Source organism: Sorex araneus, chromosome 5, assembly GCF_027595985.1.
Source record: "Sorex araneus isolate mSorAra2 chromosome 5, mSorAra2.pri, whole genome shotgun sequence".
Taxonomy (NCBI): domain Eukaryota; kingdom Metazoa; phylum Chordata; class Mammalia; order Eulipotyphla; family Soricidae; genus Sorex; species Sorex araneus.
Window position 1 is genome coordinate 116,527,173 of NC_073306.1, and position 12,295 is coordinate 116,539,467.

A 12,295-nucleotide genomic window follows, 5' to 3' on the forward strand; every position below is an offset into this window, starting at 1 on the left:
CTGTGTCTGGGGTCCCTGTCTGGGGTCCCTGTCTGGGGTCTGGGGTCCCTGTCTGGGGTCTGGGGTCTGTGTCTGGGGTCTGGGTCTGGGGTCTGGGTCTGGGGTTTGGGTCTGGGGTCTATGTCTGGGTCTCAGGGGTGCCTTGTCTTCACAGGCGTCTCCTTCCACAGCCTCTCTCTGCTGTGATCCTCCCCACTTCCCGCCGTGCTCCCTCAGCTGGGGTGATGTCGGGGTTCCAATCCTGGAAGGTGGCAGCCCCTCCCAGGGGAGCAGCCCTGCCGAGCCATGCCACCACAGCGCCCTGAGGTGCACACGGCTCCCAGGTTTGAGGAAAGCCTCCAGTCGTCCCTCCCCCAGCTCTGGCTCCTCCTTAGTCATCCTGAGAGGCGCACTGTTCCTCCCATTTATTGCTTTGTTGTCCTGAAGATCAAAGTAACTCGTGTTCTTTTTGTAGCATATTTGCAATGTAGAAAGATGTTAAAAAAAAAAAAGGGGGTAATTGCACCATGCAGCTTGGCATATGCTTCTGTTTATTTTTCCCTGTGATTTCTCTTCACATGCTGGATATCATAATGCATACAGAGAACCAGAATCTGTTTCCCCCCCTCTTAACATTGTACAATAGGTACCGTCAAAAACAATCTTGTTTTGGGGGGTTGGGGATGTGGCTTAAGGGGCAGAGCACATGCCCCATCTGAGAGGTCCTGGTGTGATTCCCCAGCACGGAAGAGCCCCAGAAAATTGCTGGTATGCCCCTGCACACCCCCAATACAGAACATTTTAAACCCTGCTTTGCCCTGCCAACACAGTGTTTATAACCAGGTGCTATATTATCATAGCTTACCTAAATAATTTCCTTATTGGCTACCAAGGTGGCTTCTAATTACTGGGGGCATGCTATAAAGAACGCTGCAGGGAACACCTCGGTGCACAGGTACCAGTCCAGGTCTCTGATCCTTTCTGTTACAGCCGACAGATTCCAAGAAGTGAATCTCATGGGTCAAAGGGTGGGAACATTCAGTGATTCCCCAAATCTCTGGCCAATGGCCTTCTGCAGAGGCAGCTGCGGTGGGGAGAGACGCCCACTGCTTTCTCCTATTCGTGGGCGCAGAAGAGGGAGCCACGCCCCGACCAGCTGATGTCTGCCCACTCTCATGGTGCCCAGGACTGAGGGGGAAGGGACTGGCGGAGGAGGACAGAGGTGAAACCTGCAGCTCGGGTCGGAGAGGCTATAGGAGTCTGGGAAAGCATGACGAAGGTTGTGAGCAGGCAGACGCCACAGGACAAAGAGTGGGTGACTCCAGGCCCAGCTAGAGGAGGCAGGTACCTGCAGCCAGAAAGCAGAACAGAGGCTCCTGGGGTCGGGGCAGCCCTGGGAACTTGCTGTGTCCTGGGGCACATAAATCTGTCTGGGGCTCAGCAGTGGTGACAGTTGATCGGCGTGAACAGCATTTGTGCGGCCGAACTGATCTCTCGATCATCAAAATGGGGTGAGTTCAGACAGACAACAGGGGGGTGAAGGCACTGGCCTTTCACGTGCTGACCCTGGTTTGATCCCCAATTATTGCTGAGAGTGACCCCCACGCACTGCTGGGTGTGGCCCACCCTCCCGCCCCGATGGTGGGGCTCACCCTTGAGTGCCTTGCACACGGCCAACCAGGGTTCCAGCCCCGGAATCTCATATGATCTTCCGAGTCCCGCCAGGATCGATTCCTGAGTGCAGAGCCAGGAGGCAGCCCTTGCTTGTCTGAGGTTCTGAGTTCAATTCTGGGATCCCCCGACACACACACCCAATTCATGAAAATGAAAGTTTCTCGGAGGGGACCATATGTGATGACACAGAGCACAACCAGGGTCAGATATATACATGCACCTCCCCCCCGTCCTCTCGGTTTTAATTAATTAATCAATTAGGTATTTTGGGGAGGTTTTTTGGGGTCACACCCAGGAATGCTCAGAGGTCACTCCTGGCTCTGCACTCAGGAATGACTCCTAAAAGTGCTTGGGGGACCGTATGGGATGCCGGGGATCGAACCCTGGTCAGCCGGGTGCAAGGCAAACGCCCTACCAGATATGCTATCGCTCCAGCCCCTGGCTGGTGTTTTGGGGGAGGTCACACCTAGCGATGCTCAGGGATTACTCCTGGCTCTGCACTCAGAAATTACTCCTGGTCATACTTAGGCACCATATGGGATGCCCGGGATGGAGCCTGGTTGGGCCGTGTTCAGGCAAGCAAGCGCCTTACCCACAGTGCTGTCGAGCAGGCCGCAGGCACCCCCCTTGGGAGCCTCGGTTTGTCTTTAGAGGAGAAGTCTTCCCTCGTCTGCAGTGGGAAAGGGCCCCCCTGACAACGATACACACCAGCCCCGTTAGCACTGATGCTACGGCTGCGGGGGGAAGCCAAAGTACACTTGTTTGCCTACTTGTGCCCTCCTCTCAGACGCCCCTTCTGAGCTCAGGGATATGTGGGGGCCTGACTCCCCACCCAGATCTACGGGACTGGCTGGGAGGGTCTCTCAGAAGACCCACGGTCAAGCCGGAGCCACAGTACAGCGGGGAGGGCGCTTGCCTTGCATGTGGGTGACCAGGGTTCCGTCCCCAGCACCCCATGTGGCCTTCTGGGTACCGCCAGGAGTAATTCCTGAGTGCAGAGCCAGGAGGAAGCCCTGAGCACTGACAGGTGAGGCCCCGAAACAAAGCAAACAAACACACAAAGTCCCCAACCAGAAAGAGAACCACAGTCCTGTGTTCAGACTCTGAGTCCAGACCGAGCCAGGGCTGTTTCGTTTCCTCAAACGCTGGGGTTGTCTGGCACAAGGCTGGCTCCGGAGAGGGACTTCCCCCACCCACAGAGGCCCCCTCACACGGGCACAGGGGACTTCCTGGGCGTGGCGGTGACTCTGCCCGGGGGACCCCAGGGGGCACAGCTGCTGAGAAGGTCGGCTCCAGACAGCCTGTCACGGCTGGGACTCCAGCAAGGAAGGAGAGCGGAGGCCGGGACCTCGGGAGAGGTGTTGGCATGAGGCCGACCTGGGTTTCATCCCCAGCACCGCACACGGTCCCCTAAGCCCACCAGGAGAGGTCCCTGAGCACTGAGCCCAGAGTAAGCAGCTCTGGGTGTAGCCAAACCATTCCCCACCACCCCCTCAAAAATGTAAGAAAAAAAAAGAGAAGCAAATAAGAGTGGCTGGGAATGGGCGGGCACACGAGAGGGGCCCCCAGCATTGCCACAGACTCTAAACCACTGCAGCTCTCTAACCAGGGCGAGCCAAGACGGCTCGGAGGGGGCGGTGCACAGTCCTCTGGGGGCAGTTGGGCATCCTGAGTGCCTGCACACACAGGTGGACACCGGTGTGGTGCAGCCACACACACACATTCGAGGTCGGCGTGCCCTGCCACGCTGGATTCTGCAGTTCCAGGACTGAGTTTCTGTCCGGGAGATGGGCCCTTAATGGGGAGGGGATTTGGATGGGAAGGAATGAGCTGGGAAGGAGTGTGTGCGCGTCGGAGCGGGGTGTGGGGGGGGCCTCTCCCACGGCCCTCAGGAAGGATGGTTCATCCCTGGGGAGCCCCCCCCCATCTAGAGATGATGAAGTGGCACAGCAGGAAGGAGGGAAGGAGCAGGGGCCAGTGGGCACCGGGGAGCAGGGAACGCAGAGACCGGGAAGACAGACGTGCCCTCCTGGGCTCTGGGCAGGCGGGCTGGCAGGATGGGGGTCAGCACAGAGTGGCCACGCTCCGGTCACAGATAGCCTGATGCCACCAGCGAGTTCAGAGTGACCAAGTAACCCAGCAGGGGGCTGGCATGAGCAGAAATCCCCGCCCCCCGCGCCCCAAACAGCTCAACGCTTTTGTTTTTTTTTTTGCTGTGTTCACAGGGGGACCATGCGGTGCCAGGTACGGGACCCTGGCCTGCTACACGCAAACCGAGGGCTCAGCCCAGTGAGTCACTTCTTCGGCCCTCGACCCTTCATTGCCAAGGAAAGCTGAGTGAGACCAGCCGAGGTGCCGGGTGTCAGAGAGGGAAGTGGGGATGCGTTGGTGCTGCAGAGCCTGCCCGGGCCGAGCTGTGCCCGGGGGAGGCGGCGCCGGGGTGGGCGAGGTGGCAGGCCCACAGTACACATACACAGTACACAGTACACATCTCCACCCAGGTCGGGGTGGGGGGCCCGCCGGGGCCCGCTGGGGCTGAGATCCTGGAGGTGGCCATTCCCGGGCGCTTATGTGGTCAGCATGGGTGACAGTGGGATGATTCTTGGGTCCCGCTTGCAGGGAGCTTCGGGGGTCAGCAGGCAGGGTCAGAGCAGAAGGCCGCCTGGGCCGGGGGAGTCCAGCCGTCCAGCCAGGAAGCCCGGCTTTGGAGGCAGATCCCAGGCGGGGGGGGGGATGGGAAAAGCGCTTTCCCCGGGGAGGTGAGTCTGGGGAGACTCTGGGGAACACAGACGCGTGCGGGGGACGCAGGTGGGAGAGCTGCCCCGTCCAGGTGCACAGCCCTGGCGATCGGCACTGGGGGCAAGGCCAGGAGAGCACCGAGGAGAGCAAGACCCCCCAACCACCGTCCCCGGTGCTGCACCCAGGACTCTGCAGTCCCCCAGCCCTGCAGCAGGGAGGGGGCACAGGGAGGTCAGGCCCGTGAGCTGCCAGCAGAGGGAAGGGGGAGGGGCCACATGGGGGAGGGGTGGGGAAGGGGCACCAACACAGGGGTCAGCAGCTGTCACTGCAGAGGGGACTGCGGAGGGCGACCAAGCCACCCCCTAACTAACTCCTCCTAAACAGCTGCGTGGGGAAAGCAGACCCCTCCCCACCGAGGCCACATTCCCCAAGAGCCGGGCAGGGCCAGGACACAGTGGGCTCAGGGCAGGGAAGAGGCCCTGGAATGTCCCTTCTGGGGCCTCCTTCATTGTGCCGGGGGAGGACTCGGGAGAGTGCCCACGCGCTGCAGGGGACAGACCTTGGGGGCCGGGGGGGGGGGGGGTGGCTTTGCCTTTGCCGTTTCTGCCTAGCATGAGGCCAGGAGGCGGACCCTTCTCCCCATGGCACCTCAGGAGTTTCCGCCCTGAGCCCAGTGCCCGGCCCACCCACCCTCCAGGGCAGGACCCTGGGCCTGTCCCAGGCAGGCTGTGGGAGAGGGAGGGGGCGGGCTGGCCGTTGTGCTGCAAGCAGTGTGCAGCTGGGCGTGGCCCTGTGACAGCATCTCCGCCTGCAGCTGGCCAGGGGGCTCACCGCAGTCTCTCGGGCTTCCGCCGGCAGCCTCCCCAAATCAAACCTTTTCTTTCCTTTCATTTTTCTATTGTTTAAAAAATTTTTGGCTTGGGGGCCAGTCGTGGACGGGGGGGTGGGGGCTTACTGCTGGCCCTATGCTCAGGGGTCACTTCTGGCAGGGCTCGGGGACCACATGTGGGGCGGGGGGGGGGGGGTGGAAGCCAGGTCAGCGTGGTGCAAGGCCAGTGCCTTAACCCCGCGCTCTCCCTCCGCCCCAGGGCCCTTCCTCTGACTGCCCTGTGCTTTTTGTCGGTGTGCTTGTCTCTGGGTTACACCTGGTGGTGCTCAGGAATCTCTCCCGGTGGACTCTGGGGGCGTAAGGGGTGCCGGACCGCACCCGGTGGAGAGCCTGCCAAGCGAGCTCCCTCCAGCCAGCCTTCCTTCGCTCCAGACAGGCGTGGCCGCGGGGTGCTGGCCCGGGGGTGTGTGGGAGGCAGGCAGACAGACAGACAGACAGACGTGCTCTTGTCTCTGGGGCAGCCATCCGAGGAGGCCCCCTCCCTGCAGTTCCCAGGGGTGCCCATGGTGCCTCGGAGACCCTCGGGGGAGCCTGGCCAAGCCAATGAGCACGTCCCCACCCCGCCCCGCCCCAGCACCCCCAAGCTGTAGAGCAAGGGGCATTTAGGTTGGGGGGCGCTGCCTTGGAGCAGGGGATGCGCGGCGAGACCACTCCAGCCCACTCCAGCACCCCCACCCCAGCTTGCGGGGCGGCACCCCCAGGCCTCCTGCTCCCTGGGGGCTTTGCCTCCGCACCCCTGCCCTGGGCCGGCTCTGAGCTGCCCCCGGAGGATCCTAACGCCTGGGCTGGTTTATATTCTAGGCAGCTACCGCCCGGCTCTCTCCTGGCCGCCTCCCTCCCCTGCTCCTCTTCCCACCCCTTCCTGGGGAGGGTGGGGGCACGGTGGGGGCAGGACACAGAAGAAATGGGCCACTGCCCTGCCTGGCATCCGCCCACCAGGGCCGAGGGGGAGGAGGGGAGACCTGGCTCCTCCGGGCCAGGAGGGGGAGGTGAGAAACGTCCTTCATGCCAGAAGGGGCGGGGGGGCGAGCAAGACAGCAGAACAGCAGGCAGACGACCCAGAGAAGCCCCCCACCCTGGCCCCTCTTGGCCTTGCCTCCGTTCCCCCAGGCAGGCGGCTCTGAAGCTGACTCCCCCACCCACCGTTGCTATGGAAACAAGGAAGACAGAACAGGAGGGGACAGGCTGATGGGTGGGGAAGGGACCAGGCACGGCCACTGGGACATGTGCCTCTGGGGCACAGAGCTGCCCTGGTCCCTCTGTCATCCCGAACCTGCCAGAGGGAGGGGGACAGCAACTCGGGCCCGGGCCAGGGCAGGGGCCAGTGAGGGGATCTCAGCTCTGAGCCTAGCGCCCAAGAGTGGGGCAGCTGGGTTCTTCCTTGTCCCAGGGGCAGCTCGGAATCTACTCAAGATTCCCCCGAGGACAGCCAACCGGTCGCTGTGGGCAGGACGGCCTCTGGACTCATTGGGTCAGCAGGTGCCCAGTCACCCAGGGGGCCAAGAGGAGGCAGGCTGGGGGCTGTGGCGCTGACTCCTTTGGGACCACCTCCTTGGGCTTCCTGGCTGCTCCTCCCTCCCTCCCTCTGGTGGGGGTGGTTCTGGCACCACCCAAGAAGCCTGGTACCAGGGGCAAGAGCCATAGCATAGCGGGGAGGGCGCTTGCCTTGCACGCAGCTGATGCGGGTTCAATCCCCGGCATCCCACATGGCTCCCCCCTCCAGCACCACCAGAAATAACCCCTGAGCATTGCCAGAAATGAAAAGAGGGGGGTGGAGAGAGAGAGAGAGATAAAGAGAGAGGGAGAGAGGGAGAGAGGAGGGGAGAGAAAGGGGGAGGGGGTGGGGGGAGGGGCCTGGCACAGCAGTGCAGGGAGTTGGGGAAAACCCAGACTCCACCTCAGGAGGCGTGGGCCCAGGAGAAACCTCCAAGCAAGTCCGACTGGCCGAATGGCCACTGCTCCCCAGAGCACTGTGGTCACCCACCCAGCGAACCTAGCGGCCCTGTGTCAGAGCCTCCCGCCAGCGGGGACCTCTGGGGAGACGCAGGCTGGAGAGGGTGGGCGTGGGATGGCCGCCTCCCCCCGGGGCAGAGCTGGACAGCGTGGACAGAGGCCTGAGGGCCAGCCCGGGTTGTCACAAGGGCTCTAGGTATTTCATTCTTACTCATCTCTTTCGGAGGAACTTGCGGCTCTACGGGGCGGTGCTAGGGGGTCACACAGAGCAGCGATGGGGCCCAGTCCCCGCTCCCCAACTCCCCAAGAACCAACACGCCCCCAGCCCTGGCCCAGCTCTGGGATTCTAATTTCCAAGCGATTCCTTTCGACCTGCTGGGTAGATCTATAGGGGGCAAATGACACTTAGTGGGGGACCCATGTGGTCACAAGAGGGAGGGCTCAGGGGGCAAGGGGCGCTCCTGAGGGGTCAGAGACCAGAATAGAAAGCAAGCAAGAGCCAGAGGATGGGCGTGGGGTGGAGGGGCGGGCCAGCCTGGACTCTGAAGGTGGGGGGTGGAGGGGCGGGCCAGCCTGGACTCTGAAGGGGGGGTGGAGGGGGGCCAGCCTGGACTCTGGAGGTGGGGGGTGGAGGGGCGGGCCAGCCTGGACTCTGAAGGGGGGGGGTGGAGGGGGGCCAGCCTGGACTCTGGAGGTGGGGGGTGGAAGGGTGGGCCAGCCTGGACTCTGAAGGGGGGGTTGGAGGGGGGCCAGCCTGGACTCTGGAGGTGGGGGGTGGAGGGGCGGGCCAGCCTGGACTCTGAAGGGGGGGAGTGGAGGGGGGCCAGCCTGGACTCTGGAGGTGGGGGGTGGAAGGGCGGGCCAGCCTGGACTCTGAAGGGGGGGTTGGAGGGGGGCCAGCCTGGACTCTGGAGGTGGGGGGTGGAAGGGTGGGCCAGCCTGGACTCTGAAGGGGGGGTTGGAGGGGGGCCAGCCTGGACTCTGGAGGGGGGGTAATGTCTTTCACTTGTTTGGGGCAGTCTGGGGCGACTCCTGGCTCTGTATTCAGGGTCCAGTCTTTTCTATTTGTTTTATTTGGGGGCTGCGCCTGGCGACACTCAGGGCTTCCTCTTGGTTCTGAGCCCAGGGGTCACTCCTGCAGGGCTCGGGGGACACTATGGGGTAGCCGGCAAGGCCCCTGCCCCTGTACTACTGCTCTGCTCTGGCCTCACAGGGGATCCTTCTTCTCTGGGACTGGCGGGAGGCGGGCGGGGGGCAAGCATCCCACCTGCTGTACTGTCCCTCCGGTCCCAGGGCAGAGGGAATATTCGGTCAGTTTCAGTCTTTCTCTTATTTTTTTCTTTTTTTTGAAGTCACACCCTGCAGTGCTCAGGGACTACTTCCAACTCCGTGCCCAGGGCTGACGGGCGGAGGCGCTGGGCTGAGGGGACCGAGGCAGGGCTGGGGCCCTCACCCGCGGCCCCTGCGTGCAAGCGGGCACGAGAGCAGACGCACTATCTCCCCTCCCTGCGCCCTTGGCGTCTGAACGAGCGCTGACACCTCAAAACACAATTCCTCCTGGGCTGGAGCAATAGCACAGCGGGTAGGGCATTTGCCTTGCATGCGGCCAACCCGGGTTCGATTCCCAGCATCCCATATGGTCCCCTGAGCACCACCAGGGGTAATCCCAAGTGCGGAGCCAGGAGTAACCCCTGTGCATCGCCGAGTGTGACCCAGAAAGGAAAAAAAAAAAAACCACAGTCCCTCCTACTCCCACCGCCACGCCACACCACACCACTCCCACCACCCTGGAGAGAGACTCCGGGCCACCCTGGGGAGGCTGTCTGTGGCGGGGGCGGCCCTCCCGCACAGCCCCTACCTTTGGGCTCCAGGCCGTTGGAGTTGAAGTGCATCCTCTTCTGACATTCCGTGCAGCTCATCAGGAACCGGGTCACGGCCTCTCGTGGGAGGAAGGCGTAGGTCTCTGCGATCTGCGGGCGGAGGAGGTGCGCGTGTCATGTGGCTCTGCCAGGAGGCCACCCGGTCACCAAGGGCAGAACCGAGTGCCCCGTGGTGGCAGGAAGGTCCTGGGGGACCCCAGGAGCCAGGAAACCAGTCAGCTCTGTTCTTGGGGTGTGAAAGTGCCAGCTTCCAGATTTTTGCATGCAGGGGCAATAAAAAAAAAAAAAAGGGCAGAGCCAAGCCTTTTCCACCTTCTGGTTTTTAACCTCTGTTTGAGAGCAATATGGCCCTGAATCCTGAAAAATGTGTTCCTCACCAGCTCTGGGGCGGGAGCAACCACCTCCCCTCTTGGAGACGGATAACCCAGAACCCTGCAGATAAACTGCCCCGCGCCGGGGCCTGGGGAGGGACACTGGGTTCTCTGGGCCATTTCCAGGGGCTGGGTGTGGGAGGGGGTTGGGGGTAGAAAGAGACTCTCTGGGGACCTATATACTCCCCGGGAGGTCCCCTGGGGTCCTGCAGTTCTTCCGTGGCAGTGCAGTCTCAAAGCCCCTAGCCGGGCCGCACAGCCCCCAGCCGGGGAGGAGAAAGGCGTTGGCAGGGAAAGGGAGCGAGGAGGCGGGGAGGGGAGGGAAGCTGAAGGGGAAGGGCCCGACCGCGTGGGGAGACACCAGCCCCGTCTGGCTCTGGGGCACGCCCTGATGTCCCGTGGCTGGGGCTGCCCAGTGGCTAGTTCTCTCCCTTCCCGGCTCGGAGTCCTCCCGCTTCTGTCCACTAAGGGGCAGCATTACCCCAGCCTTCCGCCCAGCGCTCGCAGCCCGCGGGGAAAGTTGGCAGCGGGCTCCGGGCAACCGACAGGGGGCAGCGGGCTGTGTCCAGGGACGGCCAGTCCCTCTGCACTGGCTGGGGGGCGGGGCGCGGCAGGGCAGGGTGCGGGCAGCCCAGAGAGGGCCCAGGCTGTGCTCCCTGCCCCCTGGTCCGAGGCTCTCCAGGGGCCCCTGGGGCCCGCGGCTGCCCGTGCAGAGGGAAGCCGGGCGCCGTGATGACTCGGGGCTCCGTGCTCTCCCTTGCAATTCCCCGCCTGGCTTCTGGCAGTGAGGCGCCGGGGCCAGCCTGCCTGGAACCCTCACCTGGGGAGCGGGGGCCGAGCCACGGGGCTGTCCCTGTCCCGCCAGAAATGGGGAGGGGACGTCGTCATCCCAGTCCCAGCTGCCCTTCAGTCTCGAGGGTCCTGGGAGGGTCGGGGGCAGGGGTGGGCGGGGTTAAGAGGGATGGTGGGGTCTGGGGATGGGAGGGGTTGGGGGAAGCAATTGGGAATGGGAGGGGTTAGGGGATGGGAGGGGCTAGGGGTAGGAGGGATTAGAGAAGATGGGAGGGGTTAGAGGTTGGGAGTGGCTAGGAGATGGGAGGGGTTAATAAGATGGGAGGGGTTAGGGGTTGGGAGGGGCTAGGGGATGGGAGGGGTTAGAGAAGATGAGAGGGGTTAGGGGATGGGAGGGGCTAGGGTGGGAGGGGCTAGGGGATGGGAGGGGCTAGGGAATGGGAGGGGTTAGAGAGGATGGGAGGGCTGGGGAATGGGAGGGGTGAGGATAGATGGGATGAGGGCGGGGAGGGGATGGAAGGGGTTGGGATGGGAGAGGGTGGTTAGGGAGGGGTTGGGGGATGAGAGGGGTTGGGGGGATGAGAAGGGTGGGGGATGGGAGGGAAGATGAGAGGGGTTGGGGGGATGAGAAGGGTGGGGGATGGGAGGGAAGATGAGAGGGGTTGGGGGGATGAGAGGGGTTAGGGGGGATGAGAGGGGTTGGGGGGATGAGAGGGGTTAGGGGGGATGAGAAGGGCTGGGGTGGGAGGGACTAGAGGTCAGTGGGAGAACAGGGAGATGGAAGGACCAGAGGCATCGGGAGTGGAGAGGCCAGGACACCGCACAGAGGACTGCAGCTGGCGACTGACCAGGGCCGGGAGATGCCTTTGAGGCTCTGCAGGGGCTGCGGCCACCTCGTTACCCACCAGGGGCTGGGCAGTCTCCTGGCCCAGGGGGGTGTGCTGGGTGATCACTGAGCTGTGCTTGAGAGGGCGGGGCCCCCAGGCCGGCCGCTCTGCGGGGTGCAGGGCAGATGGCGTGGGCGTGTCCTGGCCTTGCAGGGGCCCTGGGTAAGCAGAGGCTGGGAGGGGCCGCACGAGGAGCCCCTGCAGCCCACGGGAAGGGGGAGCAGCCTGTGGTCTGGCTAGGGCTCCCCGCAGAGCCGGTCGGGGGGGGGGGCCCCAAAGGCCCCCAGGGACGCAGGAGCGCCAGCGCGGCCCGGGGCAGCGGCCTCTCGCGGGTGCCTCCTGGGTCCTCCCCGGGAGGAGGAGGAGCCTGTGCCGTCTGCAGGGCGCGCCACGAGGGGCCCAGAGGGTCTCAGAGCCTCGGGCGCAGTTCTGGGAACAGACCCCGGCCAAGGTGGCCCTGGGGGCTGGAGGGGGAGCTGCCCGGCTCGCGGCTGGGGAGGGGGTGCCCTGCCGGGAGAACCGGGCCATCTCGCCCGCCACCAGGGCAGAGGCTATTTGCAGAGTCGCTGACTTGCAAGGCCCCTTTTCGCTCCTGCGCTCCCAGGCCCGACAAAGACAGATGAAGCCAATTGGGGGGACTTGCGCCACTTTACAAGCTCCCCCGCCCCCCGCCCTGTGGGAGGATTAGCTCCCGTAGGCCTGGAGCAGCTGCTGACCACATCTGGCCCAGCCGCTACCGTGGCCTGGGCCGCCAGATCCGGGCTCCGGAACTCCATCACGCCTTCCAGGGCCCTGGCGGAGAGGAAGGAAGCCGAGGGCAGCCTCAGAGGTGGGCCCGAAACCCGCAGTGTCCCCAAAGCCAGGGCCGGCCCCCTAGGGGAGGTGTGTGGAGTGGAAGTGGGGGCTTTGTATACCAGCAGGACCACCCTGGGAACCTCGGGGCCTCAGTCTCGCCACCATCAGAGGGACACAGGCACGAGTCTCTCTGCCAACGTGACCCCATTTCAGAAAGCTCAAGGCCGGAAACAAGGTCCTTGTCCCACGGGGCTAGGTGTCCCCTCGTGTCCCCCCATGCCACCACTGCCCATCGGAGCCCCCGAGCCCGTCAGAACACCAAGTGTCTGGAGCCTG

The 12,295-nt window shown here is 63.8% G+C and overlaps 1 protein-coding gene across 2 annotated transcripts in view; it reads right to left on the reverse strand.

The window, feature by feature from the left end:
* Positions 1 to 12,295, reverse strand: part of NOL4L (nucleolar protein 4 like) — a 130,481-nt gene that overhangs the window by 61,834 nt on the left and 56,352 nt on the right. For both annotated transcript variants that reach the window (XM_004612578.3, XM_055138286.1), the window contains exon 3: positions 9,093 to 9,204. In XM_004612578.3, coding sequence (XP_004612635.3) covers positions 9,093 to 9,204 — 112 coding nt within the window. The remainder of the gene's footprint in view (positions 1 to 9,092; positions 9,205 to 12,295) is intronic.